The sequence below is a fragment of the Drosophila pseudoobscura genome, chromosome X (genome assembly GCF_009870125.1).
Source record: "Drosophila pseudoobscura strain MV-25-SWS-2005 chromosome X, UCI_Dpse_MV25, whole genome shotgun sequence".
Lineage (NCBI taxonomy): Eukaryota > Metazoa > Arthropoda > Insecta > Diptera > Drosophilidae > Drosophila > Drosophila pseudoobscura.
Window position 1 is genome coordinate 60,588,246 of NC_046683.1, and position 23,388 is coordinate 60,611,633.

A 23,388-nucleotide genomic window follows, 5' to 3' on the forward strand; every position below is an offset into this window, starting at 1 on the left:
GCGAGGTGCCCGGACACTTGTTGGCGTTCCTGCCAGCCCTGACCTTGTAACCTGTTGAATTTATGAATGAAAGCCAGCCACTGCGTCGGCGCCGACAGCAGCAGCACAGCAGCTGCGGCGGCACGACGAAAAGAGCTTTCGTTTGGCGCCTTCCAACGGAGCGGCCCCCATCAGACGTCAGGAGTCGTTTATAAGGCCGCCGTTGCCATTGTCTCGGCTTAGTTGCGCACTCATTGTCCTGCTGGCTGGTCGAATTGGCCAGAAGGGAAACCAGATCCAGTCAAAGGCTCAGAGCCAGAGCCAGAGCCGGAACCAGAGCTCAAAACTCCAGTCGAAGAAGTCCATTGAGAAATCTTATCCAATAAAATATCCCCTCACATTTAATTCCACGAATCCCTACTTTATCAGAGGTTATATCCAGCCACAAGTAAAAACTTTAATCAAAAAGTTTTGGCATTCGAAAAAATTAAAATTCAAATTAAAAATAAAAGCGGCAAAAAGCCAGCGGCGGGCCAACAGATCAGCAGACGAGCGGAAGTTTTCCGGGAAAAACTTTGAATATGTGGCAAAAGTTTTGAAGTCCACCTGAAAATATACTTTGTTGTGCTTTTGTTTACTTCATTACGGAATTCGCGCGAAAGATTTCCCGCTGATAATGAGCTTGGGGGGGAAAAACTAAGTGCACGGCAATCGAAAGTTCGAATAACTTTTTTTTTTTTTTGGGTGGAAGCATGCTACAACAGTGTACTCTATGCCAAAGAATGGAATCTCTAGAATACGAATCTCAAGTGCAGGAAACACTCAATTAAAGCACTTGGTGGCGTGTGTGGTCGGAACTCTTAATTGTTTGGCTTGACAAGAAAAGGCGAAAAGGTGGCGGAGTGGAATGGCAAGACCACAAATTAGTTTGCCAAAAAAAGCCAATTATCGCCTGCCAGAGAGAGAGAGAGAGAGAGAGGAAGAGACAAATGTTTTTGTTTAAGTTTGAGCGAAAAGTGTAAGTGAGAAATGCAATTAATTAGTTGTATCTCTGAATAAACAACAAAAAAAAAACCACAAGAGACCGAAGAGAACTCTCTCAAAGAGCGAAAACACAGTGCGAAATGGTTTAAAGATACAGATCAAAAAATTGCCAGCATTATCTAGCACCATGGACATGGATTATATGGAGGCCATAGCCAGCAGCAGCAGCGGTGGCGGCGGCAGTGGCAGTGGCAGTGGCAGTGGCAGCAACATATCAACCTCAGAAGCCACAACAGCCTTCAGCGATGGCAACGCAACGGCGGAAAACGGCGGGAACGCAAGCTTGGCCGTCGGCACAACGCCGGACTCCACGGATTACATGTCCGGCGATGATGAGGAGATGCTGCGCATCGCCTTCTTCATCGGGGACTTTGTGCACCAGTACTACATTCCGATACTCTGCTGCACGGGCAGCATCGGCAACATCCTGTCCGTGTTTGTCTTCTTCAAGACGAAGCTACGGAAGCTATCGTCGAGCTTCTACCTGGCGGCGCTGGCCGTGAGCGACACCTGCTTTCTGGGCGGGCTCTTTGCCCAGTGGCTGAACTTCCTCAATGTGGACATCTACAACAAGAACTACTTCTGCCAGTTCTTCACGTTCTTCAGCTACCTGGCCAGCTTCTGTTCGGTGTGGTTTGTGGTGGCCTTCACCGTGGAACGCTTCATAGCGGTCATCTATCCATTGAAGCGCCAGACCATGTGCACTGTGCGGCGGGCGAAGATAGTGCTCGCGTGCCTGACTCTGGCCGGATGTCTGCACTGTCTGCCCTATATCCTGATTGCCAAGCCCGTCTTTATACCCAAGTTAAATGCCACTATTTGTGATCTCAACACGGAATATAAAGTGAGTATCGTATCCCAACATCCGCACAAGCATACGCATACGTATACGCATACGAATACGCATACGCACCGGTGTACGGCCGTGGGGGAAACACTTTTTGCGTTTGATGTAGTATACTAAGCATATAGAATGTTTTTCTGGTTGATGCAGACGTCTTTCTGTCACACATCAAAATCCAACTTCATCAAACGCATTCTTCCGGTGCCTAGAATTTTTCATTTGGGCTGCCATTGGTAACGCCACTCTTTGAGCGAGCGAGAGGTGCGTTTGCGGGCCACCCATACTTACAATGTATGGATGGATGGATGGATGAATGGATGGGTTCCTGGTATTCGTGAATTTTTGCTCTGCCATTAGTATTGTTATTGGAATTTGCCATGCATTGAGTATGGGCAAGGCGCAGAATGTGTTTTCGTTTGTGCACAAATAAATGGCCTACCGAATTGTTTGCAAAATATCTCAAAATTAGAATCAAAGCATATCCATTGGCTGGCTGGGAGGAGGAAATGGGGACCAGTAACCCTTCTGTCATCGCCATTTATTCCAGCTTTACCTTTGAACCGCTTATATCGTTCGAGTCCCTCGTTACTTTCGCTTCCCATGGCACTGACACTCTCGTCAATTAACCCGGGTCCAGTCCCAGCCCCAATCCCAAGCCCAATAAATGTCGTTAAGATATGCGGCTCACGCTTCCCCCCACCGGCAGGAGACTAAGGAGGCGATAATTTGGAGAGAACTGGAGCAATTAGTCAATTAGTGGCTCGAATACATATACCGCTGCGTGGGCTGTGTTGTGCGGACAAATTAACCATTTATTAGCGGAAGAAAAGGCCGCCACAAATTATCCCCCGAATATGTGTCACCCAGACAGCGTCAGCGTCACCAGCAGCAAGTCAAAAATGCCAAAAGGCCAACACAATAAAGAGACTGGCGACTGCACAGTACCCTCTTCTAGAAGCTCCCCCAAAGTCGAACAGAAACTGAAAACTGAAAAATAATTTCAACAACAAAGAACCATCTTTATATCTGGGCATCTATTTTTGTTTGTTTTGGCTGCCATTACGATCCGCTTTTTATATTTATGATTTGTTTGTAGTTCTCTCTAAATAATGTCTATAATGTGTGGGCTGCCATGAAATGCTTAAGATTGTAATGGAGGAAACTATAATTTTTGGCTGGCCATAGCTTTATTTATTCCCGGGGATCTACTACTTCTGCCTGAACCCAATATACCCTTTTAGTTCCTTGTGGTTTGGCAAAAGAAATAAAAAACAAAGGAACGCTTGTAATTCGTAAAGCAAGGCAAATACTTTTCATGGACACAGGACCCAGGGAAAGGAAGCGAGGAGTGGGATTGTGAGTGGGAGTGGGTGTGGGACTGGGAATGACAGGACAACCCAAAGCCGCAGCGCGTGTTCTCGGCCTGGGTGTGTCTTGGTCCCCGTCCCCGTCCCAGTCCCCGTCCCTGTTCCCGTCCCTGCCCGTGCTCTTTTCCAGGCACATCCGATGGCAATTGGTTCTGTTCAGTGACAATTTCAATTCGCTTGCCCCGATAAATCTCGAATTTCATTTTATTTCTCAGCTGTTTGCTGTTCGTTCTTTCGGTTCGCTTCTTGCACGGTTCAAGTCACGCTTTTTAGGCGGCCTGAAATTCAATGCTAATTTCGGTGTGTACCCAGACACACTGTAAGTCAAACAGGGGGCTCTCCCACAGGACATAGGACTTGGGACAAGGACAAGGTGTATTGCGTACAGCAAAGGAAACACAAGACGGGTCCTAGCGGGGCCTATTAGCAAAATTGGCCAAACAATGAAGCGTAAAGAGTCGCGCCTACTTACGACTTAGCGAGGACAAAAGACAACAGACAACAGACAACTGACAACAGACAGCCCATGGATGATGGATGATAGACATATGTATGGCCATACACTCATACATACATCCATACAGATACAGGATATAGGGCTATAGGGATATTCAAATTCAATCAGCCGCGTATATAAAGATATAAGAGGACTCCTGCCATCCGCCCGACTGACTGCCAACAGATGGCGCTTCACTTGTCTGAAGACCGCGAAATTATGCGCGGTTTCTCCTTTGGTCCTCTGACAACTGGCAGGATGCCAGGATTCCAGGATGGATGGGAGCAATTGAGCGGCAGAAGAATGCCTGAAGTAGACTCCACCACCCGGGAGGGGGGAGCCACCACATTTTGCGGTTTTGGAATATTGGAAAATGGGGAAGACACACAGTCGCCGTGTCCTAGGGAGACCATAAATTTTGGAACAGACATCGGTTCTTAGCTGTAAATAGACGTTCTGCACTTGGCGGTTGGCATATTGAAAGAAACAAATCATTGGGTAATAGCATCAGCAGCAGCAGACGGAGGGGGGGGCGCCTCACATCTCCCCTTGGCGGGCAGCTGAGGCTGCCTCCGTTGCGGCAAGAAGCACTCCAAGTCGGGAAGCACTCACGAGGGTACTACTCTCAGTCTCAGTCGCTGTCGCTGTCTCTGACTCTGAATGGGACTCTAATGAATAGACAGACATATTATGGCACTCTTGTGGTGCTCGGAAATCATTGTTTAAGTTGACGAAAGGTAATTTTGCGATTCGTGCGAATCGAAACCCCATATAAAAGCCTGCCAGCTGCAGGAATTTAAGAAAATGGCCTCAAATTAAATATCATTTAAGTGACAGCAGCAGCGGCATCCTCACTTTTAGCCTCTGGCGATCTCAGGCCATCTCTGATGGGGGTCAGCAGCAAAAGAAGCAGCAGGAGCAGAAGGCGCAGCCAGTTTATCCCTTTGATGTGTTACTGGGAGCAGATGCAAAGCCAAATTGAAATCGAGCTGAGAAACAGAAGGCTAAACGGTCACAGGAAGTGTCTAAGAAGTCTTATGGGCTAATTTCCAGCTCCGGCCCCGGGGCAGACCCACATGTGTGTCGACCGGCATAGATACTCTGGCTGCTCGTTAAACATTTTTGCAATTTTGTGCAGATTTTTAATGGCTCAATGCATACTATAGTTTGATAATGGAAAGGAAGGCAGGCAGGAAGGAGGGAGGGGCATATGAAGAAGGCCGGCCACTGGCCATCGGGGCGGTCGGTCAAAGGCAGAAGCCAATAAGAATTAAGTTTCAATTGGAATTAGTTATACGGTCATAACAGTTCCGTGTACGGGTATCATGAGCATCAAATACCAGCAGCAGCATCAACGTCGTCTGCTGATTGAAAATTTACGAGCTATTACACTTTGATCCACTCGACACACACAATAAAAATACAACAACACACGAGCCGTAAAATATTGACGGGGAAGAGCAGGAAACCCAACCATAGCCAACAATAGCCAACAACAAATGGGAGAAGTAAATAAATTTAATGCTTTTGGTCATGTCGCCCGGCTTTTGCCTGCTATGACAGTCCATTTCAGGAGCGTCCGAGATGTTTACAAGCCCTGAGGACTCCCTGCCCCACCTTCCCATTGGGGAAATGGTCAAAGCCAAATAAAATGTCCAATCAATAGATCGTTCAGCCTACGGTCAAGCCCCCCCATGCCATGCCCACTCGTATACGCAATATAACATATATAATTCATATAATAATTATAATAGAAAAATCCTACACCTTTTTGGGGCCTCACTTTTTGGCCTTTGGCTGACCCAAAAAGGACGAAGGAAATTTTTGATGAGAATAATCATTTGAAAATGATTTAAAAGTTTCCAGAAAAAAAAGAGAACAAATTGGCTGCCGGCAAAGCTCCTGAAATTTATGCCCAATATAAAATGTATTTCAGCGGCAGCTCTAGGATGAATGAATGGATGGATGGATGGATGGATGGTTACTTGTTAAACAATTTTGATTTCATTCCTCTCTGCTGGCGATTAACATATTCTGAATGGTTATGAAACATGCTTGCCAACACTTGAAATTATGTAAATGGAATTACAACAAGCCCCTTCTGATGAGGATGATTACGATGATTGCGAGTGCAGACAACGGACAACAGACAACCGTGTGAAGTGGGGCTTAAACTCGTTCCTTAAAGTGGGTTTGCATTAAATTTTAACCACAGACTGAGAGACTGAGAGACCGAGGGACGGAGAGACCAGCATGTTTAATTAGACAAAAAGCAGCAAATGGCTCCTTCCCATAGAATGATAATGCGCTTATGCTTACGCTCCTATCCATTTTTGGTTAATTGTGATTGAAACAAATGGCATTGTTTGCTCCGGACATTAGCCAGAAGCACAATGGAACAGAACAGAGCAGGACAGAGCAGAGCTCTACGGCCGGATGGCCATTCGCCCGCCCACATCTGTCCGATGGATAAGTCCCAGTGTCCTGGGAGCATTACAGATTGAACATTTCAGACATGAAAATATGCAGGCGGCCAGGAATTTATCTGGCTAGAACCCTGAACCGAGGGCAAATGGTCGGGTCTCGACTGGCTTCAGCGGAGTGTGAAATGCAACGACTACTGGGTACTCAGCAATGGAATATAACCAATCTGATGAATAATATCTGTTTCATTATACCCCCTCCCTCCCACAGACTTAAATGGTTTCCACCTTTCTTTTGCCTCTTAACTACATTCCTGACGAATACAATAACAGTATCCCTTTTTTCTTGATCTCTTCGATTACCGGGTATAATAAATGGGGAAAAGCGCGGGGCAAATAGTTTTCCGACAAGGCATTCGAGCCAAAGGCTTGGCTTTCACCACCCACCTCCCACCCTGCCGCTTCGTCGAGATGGAAAGTATGTCAAGAGAGAGAGAGAGAGAGAGGGAACTTATCAGTGGACCTAGAAATAATTCCATTTAATATCTCGCCACCAAGTGTATGCAAATTAGTAGAGGCTTTCCTTTCAGCACACAAAGAGCGATGGAAAATCAAAAGAAAAACTCTTCTAGAAAAACATCAAATTGCTGAATTTCGAGGCTTCGTTTAAAGCGAAATTTTCTTGCAATTTAAGCCGGGTTTCACTGGCCCACTGGTGGCCCAGTTTTTGCAATTGGATTATTTGCAGCTTTTGGCGGGGAAAATGCACAGCAAACTAGATAAGAGTCCACCCAGCTCTGTGGACTCTGGGGAGCAGTGTGTCCTGTCCTGTGTAGCAGGACTAAATTACGTATGTGGCCATGTTGATTAGACCACAAAGCAAATCGAATTATCACCCTGAATAACAACTCTTTCTGGCTTCTGGCTTCTGTTTGTGTTTGCCATTTTGCAGGAGCAACTGGCCCTGTTCAACTACTGGGACTCGATTGTCGTCTATGCGGTGCCCTTCACCACCATCGCCGTGCTGAACACCTGCACGGGCTGCACGGTGTGGAAGTTTGCCACCGTCCGACGGACCCTCACCATGCACAGGATGTGAGTTGATTGTTTGGCCTAAGTCTCATTCGATTTGCATTTGCATATGCCCCTGGGCGCAATGGACACTTGGACATAACATTGACAAATAAACATATATATTTTGTTGTGTCCTTCAGGAAGCCGCAGACAACCAGCATGCCATCGAGTTCAACGAGCCCCTCGGCAGTCGCCTCGTATCGCATTTCGGCATCCTTGAAGCGCCAGAAGTCCACTGGCACGCATCCGAGTGGACAGCACAGTGTGGCCAGGCAGCAGGAGCACCAGCAGCAGGAGGAGCACCAGCACCAGCATCAGCACCAGCAGGAGCACCAGCAGCAGCATCATCATCATATAAACAGTTGTCAGCACCATTGCGAGATTACCAAGAAGTCAGGTGAGTGCGAGCGATGACTTCTCATTCGGAAAACAACATATCTATGACACTCGCCCGACACTTTGGAACGAGATTTTCTTCCCAGAAAAAGAGAGGAGAAAAAGTTTACAAGGCACGGGCCGGGGCCGGGGCCGGGCACGGCCAAAGTTTCTTTTAAGCCATTTAAGTTTCAGTTGGAATTTTTTTTGAGTCAATTAACAGAGAAGAGGGCACAGAGAGACACTGGCACACTGTCGCAGCATGTGACATTTAAGAATCGCAAAAAACTCATCCAAAAGGGCCATCCCTCCCCGGCACTGACACAGACACAGAACTGTCAAACAATTTAGCAACTATTATATAATTTGCAACTAATTACAACTGCTGTCAACTCAACTCCTTAACTCGCTGGAGTTTTCCCTTGCCTTCGCTTGTCTCTTTACAGATCGTCGCCATAAGGTGCAGAACTCGTCGCAGCTGAAGGTCACCAAAATGCTGCTCATTGTCTCGACGGTTTTCGTGTGCTTGAATCTGCCAAGCTGCCTGCTGCGCATCGAGGCCTACTGGGAGGTAAGTGGTGTAGAAATGCTGATACCTGATTTCTGATTTCTACGAATGCAGCAGAGAATAAAAGAGCTGGCTGACTGACTGACCGGATGCACTCCCACTGCAGCTTTTGTTTTGACGAAAACAATCCCTCCTTAACCTCTTAACCTTTACCAATTGTGTGTGTCGAGACAATGGTCATGCCCCTGGGGAACAGCGGCTCCTTGACCCAAATAATTAGATCAATATGGGGCCGGGTCGTTATTCAGGCATCCGTAATGCCTCAGAACAGGAAAGTTGTGTTCTTATTGCTGGCTCTCCGCGTCGGCAGCTGTCCTTTGTTAATTATCTGGCCACAAATGCCCACAGATCCAGGGAAAACACTCGTCCCGTGATTATGGCAACGACAAACTATTCTCAGAGCCGGATCCAGAGCAAATGGATGTGTAATATTCTTCTTCCCTAATGATCCTGCTACAGCTCCAGCCTTTCTTTGGCTTTCGCCCTCAAATTCCTTGTTTAATGCATGAATTACATCAAAAGGCAAAACATACATTCGTATTAATGCCTTCGCCAGAGACAGCCAGCGACTGCCTGCCCGACAGCCATCCTGCCTTTCCGCCTTCTCGCTTTCCCGCCATCCTGCCTGACTGCTGCTGGCATGGCAAAGGGCTGGCTCCGCTCCCCTCCGCTCTGCTCCACATAGGTGTTAATTAGCCTTTAATTAGTTTGTGCACTTCGGAGGCACTCGCAAGCCGTAAAAATAAAATCAGTTTCATGTATAAATAAAGCCTCAACTGGAGGCTGGGCGATGCAGAGATTTATGCCCTTTCAACGGGTGAGAAATGTTCATAATTATTAGCAAAAAATACAAGGGACTACGATTATTGCTTTGTGCCATAAAAGCATAATTGGAATTTATTTGAGATTTGCTCAGGCACATCACAATTTTACAAGCAATTAGCAAAAATTCATTAGAGAAATATTGTTTCCATATTGCTATTCCCTGCAAGGCCTTGGCAAAAAAAAAAAAAAAAAAAACCTTCTGCCAGCAAGGAAATTCATCAGTTTTCTTGTCTCTCTGTCGGTGGGGGGAGGGCTAAGTCCCTCAGTCCCTCGGTCCATAAAAGCTGAGCCGTGCTGATGGGCCATTTGGCTATTTCCCAGAACTTCTGCCGCATGCCGCATGCCTCAAGTTGTCACAGCCTCTGACAGATTTTTCGTATGCAAAACACACTTTCCGTGCGGACAGTCGGTTAAATGAATAAATTTTGGTTCAGAACACACAGGATGAAAAAAAAAATAAAACAATCCACACCGAAGTTTCAATCGCCACAAAAAAAAACAGAGGCAAACTTTATCTGAATGAATCATTGAATATGCAGTTGCAAATTTGCAGGACTGTTCTGGACTGGTTCTGATTACAAATGAATCCGTGGGGGGGATCGAAAACCCAATGCCTAATGTATATCCAATATCCAACAAACACATATCCTCCGGCCCGAATCTAAAGCTGTGCTCTAAAGAGCAAACAAATATGCTCTTCCGGCAGGGTAGTCGTTCAAATTGCTTTTCACACCCAAGTTCACATGCCAACTTAAAAATGGGCCAGAACTCAGACATTGATTGCGACACAAAGTTAATTGAGTGGAAGGAAAGAGGCTCTTCGACAGCCATATAAACACACTGTATCTCTGCGTATCCCATTTGTAGTTCAACAGGTCAACGAGGGGTCCGGGCAGGGGCATCTGGCACGTGTCCGTGCATGCAAATGTATGATGGATGGATGGTTGGGAGGATGGAAGGAAGCAGCATTGAGTGAATAGATGACAAAGCCCTGTACCTGTAACTAATGACACAAAGCACGCATTATCATAGCCATTGGCAATTAGTGAATTATGTTCCCCATTCCCCCAACGATTCGGTTTGAACTCTGTTCAGGGCCCAAAGCGGTGCACACAGTCCGTTGTCAGGGGGGGGGTCAGGACGTGGGCCGATTCATAAATATAATTGTATCCAATGGCAGCGAGGCAGCAGGCGGGGCAGCCAGCAGCCAGCAGCCAGAAGGCTCTAATTGGGGCATGTACTTCATTCTATGGTGATTTCGTTTGTACTATCTCCCACTCCCCCTTTGCAGACCGAATCGGCCAGGAATGAGAACTCAACAATTGCTTTGCAATATATATTTCACGCTTTCTTCATCACGAATTTCGGCATCAATTTTGTGCTCTACTGCGTCAGCGGACAGAATTTTCGGTAAGTAAATCTCCCGCAAATTATCGCAAGTAAATATTTCACCATTCACTCCCCACTCCCTGCCACCACAGCAAAGCAGTACTGAGCATTTTCCGGCGAGTCTCCGCCGCCCAGCGGGAGGCGGGCAACACTCAGGTGACAGGTGAGTCGGGAATTTCAGACACATTTTAATCACACACACGGAAACTGAAGTGCAAATTCAATATTCGACAAATACGATTTGCGTATTTCGAAGACCTTCGGATTTAATTGATTTGAATTGAACCGGCGAACAGATGTCGCAGCTCATTGTCTGGGCTCGTCCTCAAATACGGGGAGTAATTACAGCAGAATCATTTCAATTAAGTGGATTCGGGGTATCTTTTTAGGCATCCAATTAAAGGAAGGATTAAAGGAAAGGGAAACTCAAGTGGCAAGCAGAAGATAATGCGTTGGGAGGGCAGGCAGCATTGCTATCAGTGAATAAAGTCCCTATCTATCTATCCATCTATCTATCTAAGAAATATAATAGAAATACCAACAACAAAGTTCAATTAGAATACAAATCCAGCGAATCAGATAGGATAGACATGGACCCCTCTGCCAATCGAAGTTCAACGCTTAAGTACACCTCAATTCGAGTTCTGAAAAGTGCTTCCCTTCTTTGGTCGGTGCTTAAATTTCCGCAAGGAAAAGCCCTCGAGTCAGAAGACTTAGCGGCAAAGAAAACTTTCTACAATTTACTTTTAAGCTTTCCTTAAAGCTGACTAAGTCCTGCAGATCCTGCAATCGCCAACAGGACTGCGTCCGACAGCTGCAGTTTAACCGCAAAAAAAAACAAGAAAAAAAAGGATGTCGCAGAGAGGAGGAGGCGGAGGCACTGGCTGGTCCTTTGGTGGGTGGCCTTTGCCGATTAGATCCGCTTTGAGATGCCGCCATGGGGTGACGAACCCACTTTGCAACTATGTCCTATAGGAAATACATAAAAATAATTATCATTGGAGGTTCCGCTCGCTCTGTTGCTCTGGTGCCCTGGTGGTGCCTGCTAGGCCAACAAAATTCCAGATAAACTGAACAAAAGCCAAACAAATCTCAAATGAGAGCAAAATAAACAGAAACAGATGTCACCAGCAGAGCAGAGATGGGGCAAGGGATTAAACAGAGACCACTCCAACTTTCTCCGCATCATTTTCAGTGTCAGCAGCTGGAAAATGAAATCCAGCAATGCAATTTGCCAAGGGGCTGGGCTTGGGCTGGGCTCGAAGGGGAGCCAGTAGCTGGGGCTGGGGCTGGGGTCCGAGGGACCCCGGAAACGCTGTTGCAGGATCACTAATTGCTGTCTTGTTGTTGTTCTGTTGGCCAGGGCGAAACTTTTGCAATAAACGCCCGCCCCGGTCAGGGCTTTCCAGCTCTGGCTTATTGAGTCGCTGCCCCTCCACGAAGGCAAACAAATCAGCATCCGTCACTGTGCCACTTTTCCCTAGTTCTGGTTCTGTTAAGGAAATGTCCCCGGGAAATGACGCGCAAAACTAGCGGGAAGGACGGCTCCGAGCGGTCGGTTTATTGAACCCTAGTTGCTCCGCAAAGAACTTGTGAAAGTCCCTTTACTTAGGTCTCTTATTTCCACAAAAAAAATGGCAAGTTTCCCGCAGAGTTTTGGGTTTGCTTAAGCCATTAAGGAGAGCAGCTTAAAAAGCATTTTCTGCGATGAATATGCACTAGCTTTGAGCCATCCAACCCAACAATGTCTTAGAAAAGGGAAAGGCACTATTAGGAAATATTATTCCTCAATGGGTATCAATTTTTAATGCACTAAAGTCTGCCTCACATCAAATGTTGCTGCATAGTTTGGTGTGTGCCGTGCCACCGATATGGATTCAATATTAATTCAAATTCAAATTTATTCTTTTATAGCTTTGAGTGAGTCGAGAGGGTCGAGAGGTCGAGAGGCACTGGAGGCACTGGAGGCACTTGATCCCCGAGCAGACAGTGGTTGCTTCCTCTCTTTGTCTCGGTCTCCTCTCTGAGTAGTCGTTAAATTTAGTTTTACGATTCCCGGGGCCGAACCTTTGGGAGAGGCATCAATTTTTAATTTCTTACTAAAGGCAGGGAGTGCCAATCTCTTAGGCACTCTTCCCTCCCCATCCCAGTCTCCACCCGTCTCGGTTCCCCCCTCCCCGCTCACTGGTTTGATTGGAAGCCATCAAAATGTTCTTTATATTTATTCTAAAATATGGTTTTTCGTCGGCTGTTAATTAAAAGTGTTTGCCGATTCATTAAGGGAGAACAAAGGCCACACGGTTACCCAACGAATTGCAGCCAGTGCTGCAGAAGGAGCACCGAAGGTTGCAAGGAGCTGTAGACAAGTGTGGCAAAAGAGAATGTGAAAAGCAAATCAAATTAAATGAAATCTACAACCGGCGGTAGGCTTCTGGCCTCCGAAAAAGATCAAACGAGACGGAGTCGTTCGTCGTGTGCTCGGTGCTCAAATATTGACAGCCTTTAAATACCCAAGGTGTCAGTGTTTGTTTGAGGGGGACGGAGTGGCGGTGGCAGTGGCAGTGGCAGTGGGAGTGTGTGGCAGGCAGCATCGTCGAGCAGTTGCAGTGCAGCATATGGAATTACATTCCAGAATACCAGAACAGACGGCAGGAGAGTTATTAAAATAATGACTATTTGTTGTTTGTGAAACTGTTGGTTGCTTTGGCATTTTGTTTGCTTTTTTGTTTGCTGAATTCCAAGCCCGGAGCCGGGGGCGGAGTGGCTCTTTGAGAGCGCTTTAAAGTTGTATTTCCCAGGAAACAGTCGCCACGCCATATCACATCCTCTGCCAATGGGAAAACTGAATTGGATTCCCATAAGCGGAAACAAAGCCTCGCTGAGCTGGCGCTTTTAATGAGGAAATCGCTTTCCTGAAAGTGCCTGATGGCTACCTATTCATGGCCAATCCGCACCTAATCACGGCCCAAGGCGGGGCTCGTATCTTGAGTTTTCGCAAATACATTTTCTTCTTTGCATTTTTCGCCAGGCATTACTCATACGCCCCGCGGTACGTGCGCTGAATGCAATAGCCACCATAGGAAGACTCTCGCGGGTCGTCCGTCCGCTCCTTCGCTCTCATTACGGTGTTGCTTATTGGCCATAAATTACCGAAGCCTCCTGTCACGTTCTCCACACGCCCCCATCCCCTCTCTCTCTGTCTGTGCCTGTGTGCCCCCAGCCCCCAAGTCAATCAGTGCACGTCTCTGGAGAAGCATAGCGAGTGCCACTCGCTTCAGTCTCTCGAAGTGCCTCCAATGCCGCCATTCAAGCATGCCACAGCAGATAAAAGTAAATCTGATGCAGTTCTAGACGATGGTGCTACCTCGGCAAGACAATCCTCGGCAGGGAGGATGTTTTCTGTATTGAAATACCAAAGAAGAAAAGTCAACCGATTTTCTAATATGAGGTCCCTTTTTCGTCCATCAAGTGATCGCCTCAATAAAATGCCCCCTTTTTGCTGCGTTTTCCATCAATTTTTCGAGCCTCTCGGAGGCAGTAGCGATGATTGCGGCACGAATGCCTGCCTTGAGCTCGTCAAAGGTATGAGGCTGTGCTTTTCAAAAACCTCACAAAGACAGGGCCGGAGGCATCAAATCTGAATACCTAGCCAATCAACATTTCCATTTTTCTATACCAGACGTCCAGGAAACTTTCGTTGCAAAAACTGAACTGTTTGGTTTACAGTGTGGCATGGGGCAGCGTTTTGTTGAAACCAGTAACCGTGAAGACCTTTTTCAAGCATTTCGACAACTCAAAGACTATGTCAGCGCACTGTTTCGGTGTACAACTTCACTGAACAGACGTTTCCAACACTGGTCTTCTAATGAAATACGGCGCACCCCGGCGTACATCCGCTGACGAGTATACAAACCTTGAAGAGGTTTTATACCTGAAGAGATTTTTCCCTTAGCCATAACTTGTCTATTTAAAACGTGCTAATGGACTGTAGTTTTTAAATTTGTAGAGTTAATTTCCGTACCATAGCCGATAACCATTTTTCTACAGGGTACGTGGTTAGTTTCTGGCTATTTATTGAGTGGATTGCCTAATAATGCTGGATTTCCCCTTACAAAATGTTGATTCTCTTCATGAACTGAACGTAGCCTGGGACCCTGTTGATAACCATGCCTAGAGGGCAAAGTCCACTCGCGAGACAGTCCTGGGAGAGTTTCCGCACAGAACAGAGCCGAATCGAGTGCTACACAACATTTCACTTAAGCTTTCGATGATGTCTTGCCAGTTCTTGAGAGTAGAAGTTAAACTTGTGATGACGTGAGAAGTCGTTGCCTTTTGTGTGGCCGACTGTATAATTTATATAATAATTCAGTGAATAAAAAGCTGACACACAAAAGGAGATACGTCAAGAACAGCCCGAGCCGAGGAACGTCATCATTAATCTTGCCAGCCCCCAAATAACCACACACATGGCAATCATCTTAAAAAATGTTGAAGAAAACGCCACAAAAGCCTGCCCCCCATTCGACGACAGAAGGAGAGGCAGCAAGGAGCACCTCCTCGAGTCGCTAAAGTGGCGAAAGGCTATTTATATTCCACGGTTGCGTAAGATACATTTAAAATAATTAAAAAAAGGAAGTCAGGAAGCCTGTAAAATGTATGTACCACAATGTCGAGCATATAATTTTGGCTTTAATTTAGAATATTTATGAGTGTTTCGGGAGGGGGAAGAGGTTTAGTCTGTCTGTCTGTACAATTGGATCGGCTGAAAATAGCTGCTGCCAAGGATAATCATGATGGCCCTGCGGCAGAGATCTTGAATGAACAAACACACACTCTCAAAAAAGAAAACAAACAAACAATTCGGGTGGACTGGAGCGGAGAAGCATTCGATGGAAATTGCCTTTGGCTAAATTATATTGGCACTTTTATGCGAGTATTTTAAGGGATACGTTCTATACGGTGTACGGTGTACAGAATACGGATGATTGATTAGCTCAGATTGCCGTGAAATACAATACAATATTCGAGTGAAAAAAGGGCAACACACAATGAGGGGACCGATACTGAGATATACTTTTAAATTAGCCTCATTTGGAATATTCCATGCAAAATGATTGCCATATTTGGCTTTCAATTGGATATCACCCAAAAAATCGAAAAACGTGTTTCGTACCCATCAGCAGTCAGCAGTCAGAGCAGGTGATTTCACCCACAAATAAGCTTTTGGAGTGGCAATAAGCCCTCCCCTATTGAAACACAATATCGGGACCAGAAACCCCAAAATACCGAATTTATAGTCCGCTTTTGTGCCATTACAGAACTCCGGAAATATGGTCGTAAATCGCGGCTTTGTGAATGTCCAACAACCAAATAAACGACACCTAAATATGGGAAAGCCCAAATAGGATTTTGGCCAAGCGATTAGTGTACAGATTGATGGACCATTTCAATGCCAAATGCTTCATAAAGTCCGTGATGAGTGGTCCATCAATATCAGGGGGGTGCTTGAGGGGCTTTAAGCTGTGAAGTTGAAAGGAAATTCAATTAAATGTGTGTAAAAGGATAGGTTACCAAAAGGTTCAAGTCCCTCCACCATAATCCTTTCGACTAATGAGAGTTGATATGGCAGAGCAGAGCATGCTAAAAATCAAATTCAAGTCCCCTCCCAGTGTGGCATAGGGAAAAAGATCTATCAACTATATGTTGCTCGTGTCCTGGATACAAAGCAGTGCACGAGCACTTCCCTGTATGGAAGACGGAATGAATGGGTACTTCCTTAACAAAACAGCATCTGCATTGCATTGTGTGATGCACAGGAGCAAGACGTATGCTGCAAATAGTCGAGTAGGAAGCGTAACTTGGCAAGCAGTCATGTTTTCTAATTAACCATAACTGCATGCCCAGGAGCCCATTACCATAGTTATTACCAGCATCAATAGAGCTGGCACGAATCAATCGCGGAGTGTGCGATTATTGACTAGAACCCCCCCTCCATTACACGGACACGTATACGACACGTGGACCCATTAAGAAAATGCCAAACCATTTAATGAATTTTCGCTTTGGAAATTTGAATTCTAGGGAATGGGATAGAAAGAAATTAATATAAGTACACGAGGCGGTATGCGGGAGGTATCAAAGAGCACCCTCCCTCTCTCTCTCTCTCTCGCTCTCTCCTCCCCTCTATTTCTGCTTGATTTTTCCCAACTTTTAGTCACTTTCTTTCTGTTCTCTTTGACAGTGTCGGAATATTGCCGCAATACTGGCACCTCTACCCGTCGGCGGATGATGACGCAGCACTGCTGGAACGAAATGCACGAGTTGCATCCACTCAAGTGAGGCAACTGTGGCAAGTGAGGCAACTGTGGCAAGTGGGTGCGAAGCTATAAACCAGCTGCCATGCCTCCACCACTTGTGAGAGGCGAATGGCGAATGGCAAATGGAGGGAAAAAGCGCCCGGGGATACGCAGGAATTTCGATTTTAATTAGATCGCAGCAAACGAAACACACAAAAAATACACGAAAAAAAAAACAGCAAAGATAAAGCACACAAAAAACGAAAAGTCCGAGGAAAAAAATTTGTATTCAGAGGAATACAAAAACACAAGAAAAGGTGCAGGGGAAATTTGTTTGTGATGTTTGCCAAGGCCAAGTAAAAGGAAATTGCAAAAAAATTAAAAAGCAAGCTAGCTAAAAAAAAAACAACAACAAAACAAAACAAAAGTAGACAAAAATCTCCATTTATAAGTGTTTAAATAACCGCGTAGATCTACAAAGGAATCAACTCTTTTTTTTCGCTTAATTAAATCCCAATTTTAGCCTAATTCCAATCGAAAATCTCTGAAATTGGAATCTAATTGGTAATGTCAATATCGCAAAGATGAAATAATACACAACAAAAACCAAATATCAATTTATGGCAGTTTATTCGAGCGATGTGTAAATGTAATAAATGTTAATTTCGTTAAATTGGAAGCCGACAATTGTGTTTTAATTGGATTTCCGAATGGCCATAATTGCTATTTAAATCATTCTCATTTTCCAATTGATTTAACCTGATTAATCCCCTCCCCCGCATCATCCGACCACTTTGAATGGGGGCTCAATGGGACTTTTCATTTGGCAATTCGGCAGTTCGGCAACTTACGGACAATTGAATTGGTGAAATGAGATCTCATCCTTATCTACTTATCCCTCGAGGCTCGAGCTTATCCCCCGCCCACACAGCTTGTCCGATGGAGGCCTGATATTAAAATTGTACCTTTCTGAGGTGGAGATGCTCATGGAGGTGGTGGGCATGGCGCATGGAGCAAGAAGGATGCATCAACAGCGTCAACAAGGTGGGGAGGAAACATCATCAGCTTAGTGCAAATACAGCTCAAAAAGGTCAAAGGAGGACCTTACATTTTTCTGACAGTTTTTCGAATGTGTGGGTGGGGGGCTGCCTGGGTAATGCTATTTGGGTAAACAGCCCAAAATCCCAAGACAAGCCGCTCGCCAAGTTTTGTGTTTTCCCCCCAAAAAAACACAAGTAATGCTCGAGTGTAATCTATATAATTATAGAGTCGCCTCCGTCGATTTTCGGGGCTTATCTGAGGGCACAAGGACAAGGGAAGTTTCAATTTCTGAAGACAAAGGCTCTCAAGGATCAGGATTAAAATATACGAGTACAAGTTCGAGTGCACACTCCCACAGAAATCGAAAATCGAAAGTAAAAGCGAAATGTAAACAAGCTTCAATCCAATCAAAGAAAAAGAAAAAAGAAAAACGAACGGTGGGTACAATTTACGCATCCTTAGGAGCAGCAGAATCGTATCTTATCCCAAAGCTTCTTATGTAATGCAATAAAATACACACGCAATCCCAACACACACACACACATACCTCCAGAGGAAACAGCATCAATAAGGTGTATGAAATTAAAATGCAAAATACAAACATCAGCAAGAAAAATAAACAACACTTGACGCTTGACGCACTGGGAAATGTTGCGGGGAAAATGGGATGGCAGGCGGCAGGAGTAACCTCTTCGACTGCGGGAGACAGTCTTTAGGGTCGGATTTGGGCCCTGAGTTGGGGCTGAAGGGCCACCAACTCAAACACAAACACATTGTGAACACATTAAGGATTACGGCGAGCAGTGCCAATGCGAAGCCTTAATTTCAGGGGAAATAATTCCAGCGGATGCGGTCGGTTACCTGATAATATATTCAGCCCATGAAAAACTCAGCCCAGTAAACTCGACTCCAAACTACTTTGACTTCACTTTAGTTGCACAGCTTTGACTTCATAAGTTGATTGAGAAATAAACGAAGGCAGTTTCAACTTGGTTCCAATTTGTTTAAGTACATTCGAGCTCCTCTTTGTCAAAGAGGTACAGGTTACAAAGGACAGAAACAGCTTCAAACCTGAAAGGCTACCTCTAATTACTTGGCAATTTTAAGTTTTTTAAGTTACTGTTTTAGCATCTTAGTTTATAGAAAACCCTTGCAGTTGGCTAATATTTCTTTTCACAGCTTCTCCTCTCGTTGCAGACCCAAAAGAAAAGCCAACTGTGTGATTTACTTAGCATGAACATTGTTGCAGCGCCCCACCTTTTCTCTTAGAAGACCCAATCCCCCGGGAGGAAAGTTTTGCGCCAAGTCTTAGCCAGCATTTTCATTTTATTTCGCGCACCAGCACCAACCAGAAACATCCATCACCAGTTGTTTGTTTTGTTGCCATGTCAATAGGAAGAGCTCATACCTTTCTCGCTGTCGTTGTGCAGGGTCCCGACGACACTGCCAAAGAAGCGCTTGTCCAGGATCTGTAGCAGCTGCAGGGCGGTGGCATGCACCTCCACGCGCGGACAACCCGTCATCAGGAGCGTCACGGTTATCACCGATGTGTAATGGTCGCACGGATATTCCCTGCAATAGAAAAACACCAAATTCATGTTAAAAAATAGCCTCAATAAACGTACAAACGCCCCAGAGTGGCTTCCCAGAGTATTTTAATGACTTGTTGACTTGTGGACGACCGGCGTTCGTCTTGGGTTTAAGCACAATTTTAATTATCCCACAGAGCGGGCAGAGGCAATGCAATTAAGACTCATTTAAATGTCGAAGCATACCTCCAACTTATTGTCTGCGTTTACGGGTATGCACAAGTCTATGCACATGTCCGCGCCCCTCCCCCGTTGGTGCCCTGGGCAACAGCATGTGGAGGACAGTCCACACGACTAACCATCCCACATTCAAGTGAATATTTTACGCAAATCGATTTTCGCTTTACATTCGCACACACGATGCACGATGCACGACACACGTGGAGGCAGGCAACAAAGTACCGGGTTTTAATACCTAGTATTAGTCGTTGTGTTTACGGGCGTGTGTTGTACTTGGCTGTCCCAGGACCTGGCACTCATAAGGAAGGAAAGACACCGAAAGATAGCGCGACCAAAGATAGATCTCTCCACTTACAGAAAATCTCTGCCACTTACACACTTCTCTCGCCGGCGATAAATGGTGTGCGGAAGAGCAAAAACTTTAAGTACACACAACCAATTGGCCTTTTCAGCGCATTCCTGTTGGGCGTTAAGATCAAAGTTCATGGCCAAATTGCCGGCCATTTGTCAGACCCAAATTGCCCTTCGATAAGCCGGGCCACCACCAGCAGACCCGCAGACCCACAGACCCGCGAATATTCCGATATAATCAATCAATTTCTGCCTCAAGTTCGTTGGAATTTGCGTTTTCTTTCTGCTCTGTCAAGGATTTTTCAAATCTTGTCCAACAATTTAAAGTTATCCGGCCCGCTTTTCCACGCTCTGTCCAATAAAATGTGAAATATTTCCGTTTTTTATGTGGCTGCCACATGCACTCTGTTGCAGCTAGAGACTCTTGCCCAATCAAATGCTTGGCATAGGTCTGCAGAAAAAGTAAAAAAGAATCTTCCACGCTTGCTCTGCTCTCACATTAAATCCCAGACACGAGGTCCAGCCGACAAAGATTCAAAAGCCCTGGTGCCGCAATCTTCCCTGATCACATCCTCGATTTGGAAAAACCGCATAACTAGTGTTTGCCTTGGTTACGATAAGAGGCAGGGGATTCAATGAACCAAATGCCAGAGACACAGGCACAGTGGAAACTTTAAATTGCGGCGAGACTGCGGCAGAGACTGAGGCTGAGATTAATGTGGCAGGCGGGCAAATAGGCTTCTGACTGAAACTCGTGTGCTGCGGTGTGCTGCGGTCTGCCGCGGTGACATCGTGTAAAATTAACAAACATCAAAAGCAAAATGGTGTCTCCTTTGCCGCAGTCAAAACTATATTCAAAACGACACGAGACACGGGTTTAGTTTTAGCAAATTTTGGGTTAAAATTTAACAGCGAGTGCGTATATCTGTGGCTCCACAAACGACTGTTCCCTGGACTGTTCCGATGGCATCCCTTTTCCTTGGATTTCCACAGTTCATTCGTGAAACATTCGCCGCCTGCGCGTTGGCGTGCATTAAATGCAATGAGCCATGCATGCGGCTGTCATATTAATGTTTATCTACGAAATGCTCCTGTTCTCCTCGTGTTCTGGCCGACATTATGGGGGAAAGTGAAAAATAAGGAGCGGAAATAAAAATCGTGCATGGCCTGAACAAATAGGCTGTCAGACACTCGTGCCCCGCATTGTGGGCTCTAGTGTGTGTCTGCGTGCGTATAAATTTAAAGCGATTCCATTGTCGACAGACACGTGAAACGATACTTAAGTGCCCCCCAGAGCGGCCTCCGCCATGGAGGCTGGAAATGAGCTTACGAGCGATGTACGGCACGGGGGCAGTGGAGGATAACTGGCTGAAACAAATTAAAACGGGGGCATACGGGCACGGGAAGGGGCACGTAAGGCGCTTAAACATTAAGCGCTGCTCCCTTCGTCCACCCTTCACCCTACACACTGCATGTACGCCTTCGCCCCCTCCATTCACTTACTTGGCGCTGAAGATCGAGGCCAGGGCCAGGAAGCAGGCATCCGCCTCGCGTGGAGTCGATGTATAGCAACGATCGATGACCCACTCTAGGAGTTGGCCCATATCCGGGTTGGATTCCAGCAGCAGCACCACCGTATCGCGAGCCAATTGGTAGATCTGTTGGTGGTGTAAGAACGGAAATATGTGTATGTTCCAGTGAGTGTGTGTGGGGGGGGCGGGTGTGTTACCTTCTCGTCCTTTGAGGTTAGTAGCAGATCCAGCCACTTGTATATGATGCCATCGTCTTGCAGGTGCGGCGCATAGAAGATATGGCCGCAGCAGAGCAAAGCGGACATGGCCTGGGGCGCGAGAACTTGGTTAAGACTTTTGGGAATCGATGGGTGGGTTCGTTGTGGATTATACTTGCCTGCAGGGCGCTGAACTGCAGCTTCTCCTCCTCGAGGGTCTGGCCAATCTGCGATGTAATGCTCAGCGGCTTGGAGAAGCTGCCGCACCACGTGGCAAACAAATTGAAAAGATTACGCTTCAGGTCGCGCGACAGCAGCGTGGCACAGGATTCCACTAATATAAGGCGAAAAGAATAGGCGGCAATCAGTCTTGCTACAGATGGGACAGATACATATATTCCTTTGAGGGCTTACATGAGAAGTTCTTAATCATTTTGCGTATGAAATTGCAAAAGTGCGCCTTCACCTCGCGTATGCTGAGGTTGTCCTTGTCCGTTTCGGCCATCAAATAGGCCATGGCACCCTCGATATACTCAACAAAGGTCGGATGCAGCGACATCGTGTCACGTTCCAGCACGCAGGTGCTGCAAAATGACGGTTGACGAAAACTTTCTAATGAGGGCCGCACACTTCAATGCTTCAATGGGCACCAATCATGGCTACGCACCTCACTCCAAAGGTACCATTCTCGGCAATCTTCTCCAGGACTCTTACCACCTGCAGGCGCAGGGCATCGCGACGACGTCTCCTTCTCATGTTCTCCTGCTTGCGATCGACTGCCTCACGTATGTACAGCACCAGCTCCTCCATCAGATCCCTGCCAGAGGGACAGCCAAATTGTTCAATAAATGCTGAAAATTGAGAGGCAAACGATTCAGTGCTTACTTGAGAGCGTCGTGGTTTATCAGGCCCAGTGCATTGACGGCGGCATCCCGCACATCGACGACCTCGCAGCGCAGTAGGGGCACCACCAGCTTGTAGAGGGCATGGGGCGAGGCGCTGCCCATGGCAGACTTGTCACTGCGATCGGCGTTCAGGGAGTCCGGCGATGAGCTGTAAAACAAATTTATAGCCAGGGATTTTTAGTGTCAAACAGTGTTGACGGGGCGCCAAGAAGAGCTCTCCCCGGAGGGCCAGTACTCGTAATCTCTGTAAATGTGGTTCTTGTTCGACTTTGTCGTGTCGTCTGTGTCGCTTTGGCAGGGTCGTGGGTCGTAGGTCGCGGTTCGTGGGTCGTGGCCGTGCCATCCATCATTAACCAAAGGTCCATAAAGTTTATTTAGGCTTAAAACGATGCACACGGGCCTGGCTCTTAAATTTATTTGCTGGCAGGCTCTCGACAGAATTGTTCACTTTTTCCACAGACGGACGTTCAATATGTATACATGTATATCTTTAGAGGGTACAATACAATCCTTCTTCTCCTGCATTCCAACGATAAACATTATGAATATTAAATTCGAAATCTGTTTTTCAATTAAAAAGCAATGCACAAAAAGAAAAACACCACTCTGGGGGTTGCGTGGGGTCTTCCTTTCTTTGCTTCGGTGAACATTTGAAAATTTACACAGACACAGAGAGGCAGAGAGAAGCATCAATAGAGGCAGCCGCAACAGAAGAGGGGCTACGAATAATAATAATAAATGACAGCAAGCAAATAACAATCTTTCTTTCTTTTGTTCATTTTCTCTTTAATTTTTCTCTTCTGGTTTTTCACTGCTGCACACAACACCAGAAAAACGAAACCAAAGCCAAGGAAAGCTCTTGCGGAGGATGTGTTTTTTTTTTTTTTTGTGTGTGTGTGGGGAGGGAGTGCGG

General features: G+C 46.1%; 2 protein-coding genes across 15 annotated transcripts in view; one reads left to right on the forward strand and one right to left on the reverse strand.

Moving 5' to 3' along the window:
- The window catches only part of fry (Protein furry), a 49,656-nt gene that overhangs the window by 10,548 nt on the left and 15,720 nt on the right, over positions 1-23,388 (reverse strand). For all 14 annotated transcript variants that reach the window (XM_033381548.1, XM_033381545.1, XM_033381541.1 and 11 more), the window contains 7 exons: positions 22,456-22,623; positions 22,238-22,387; positions 21,985-22,154; positions 21,750-21,904; positions 21,571-21,681; positions 21,345-21,499; positions 19,130-19,293 (listed from right to left, as the gene is read on the reverse strand). In XM_033381548.1, coding sequence (XP_033237439.1) covers positions 19,130-19,293; positions 21,345-21,499; positions 21,571-21,681; positions 21,750-21,904; positions 21,985-22,154; positions 22,238-22,387; positions 22,456-22,623 — 1,073 coding nt within the window. The remainder of the gene's footprint in view (positions 1-19,129; positions 19,294-21,344; positions 21,500-21,570; positions 21,682-21,749; positions 21,905-21,984; positions 22,155-22,237; positions 22,388-22,455; positions 22,624-23,388) is intronic.
- CNMaR (CNMamide Receptor) lies at positions 192-17,359 on the forward strand. Its single transcript, XM_002135593.3, has 7 exons — positions 192-1,867; positions 7,106-7,248; positions 7,368-7,624; positions 8,049-8,173; positions 10,287-10,405; positions 10,477-10,547; positions 16,626-17,359. Exons 1-7 carry the CDS (start codon positions 1,151-1,153, stop codon positions 16,721-16,723), a joined length of 1,530 nt encoding a protein of 509 aa, XP_002135629.2. The 5' UTR covers positions 192-1,150; the 3' UTR covers positions 16,724-17,359.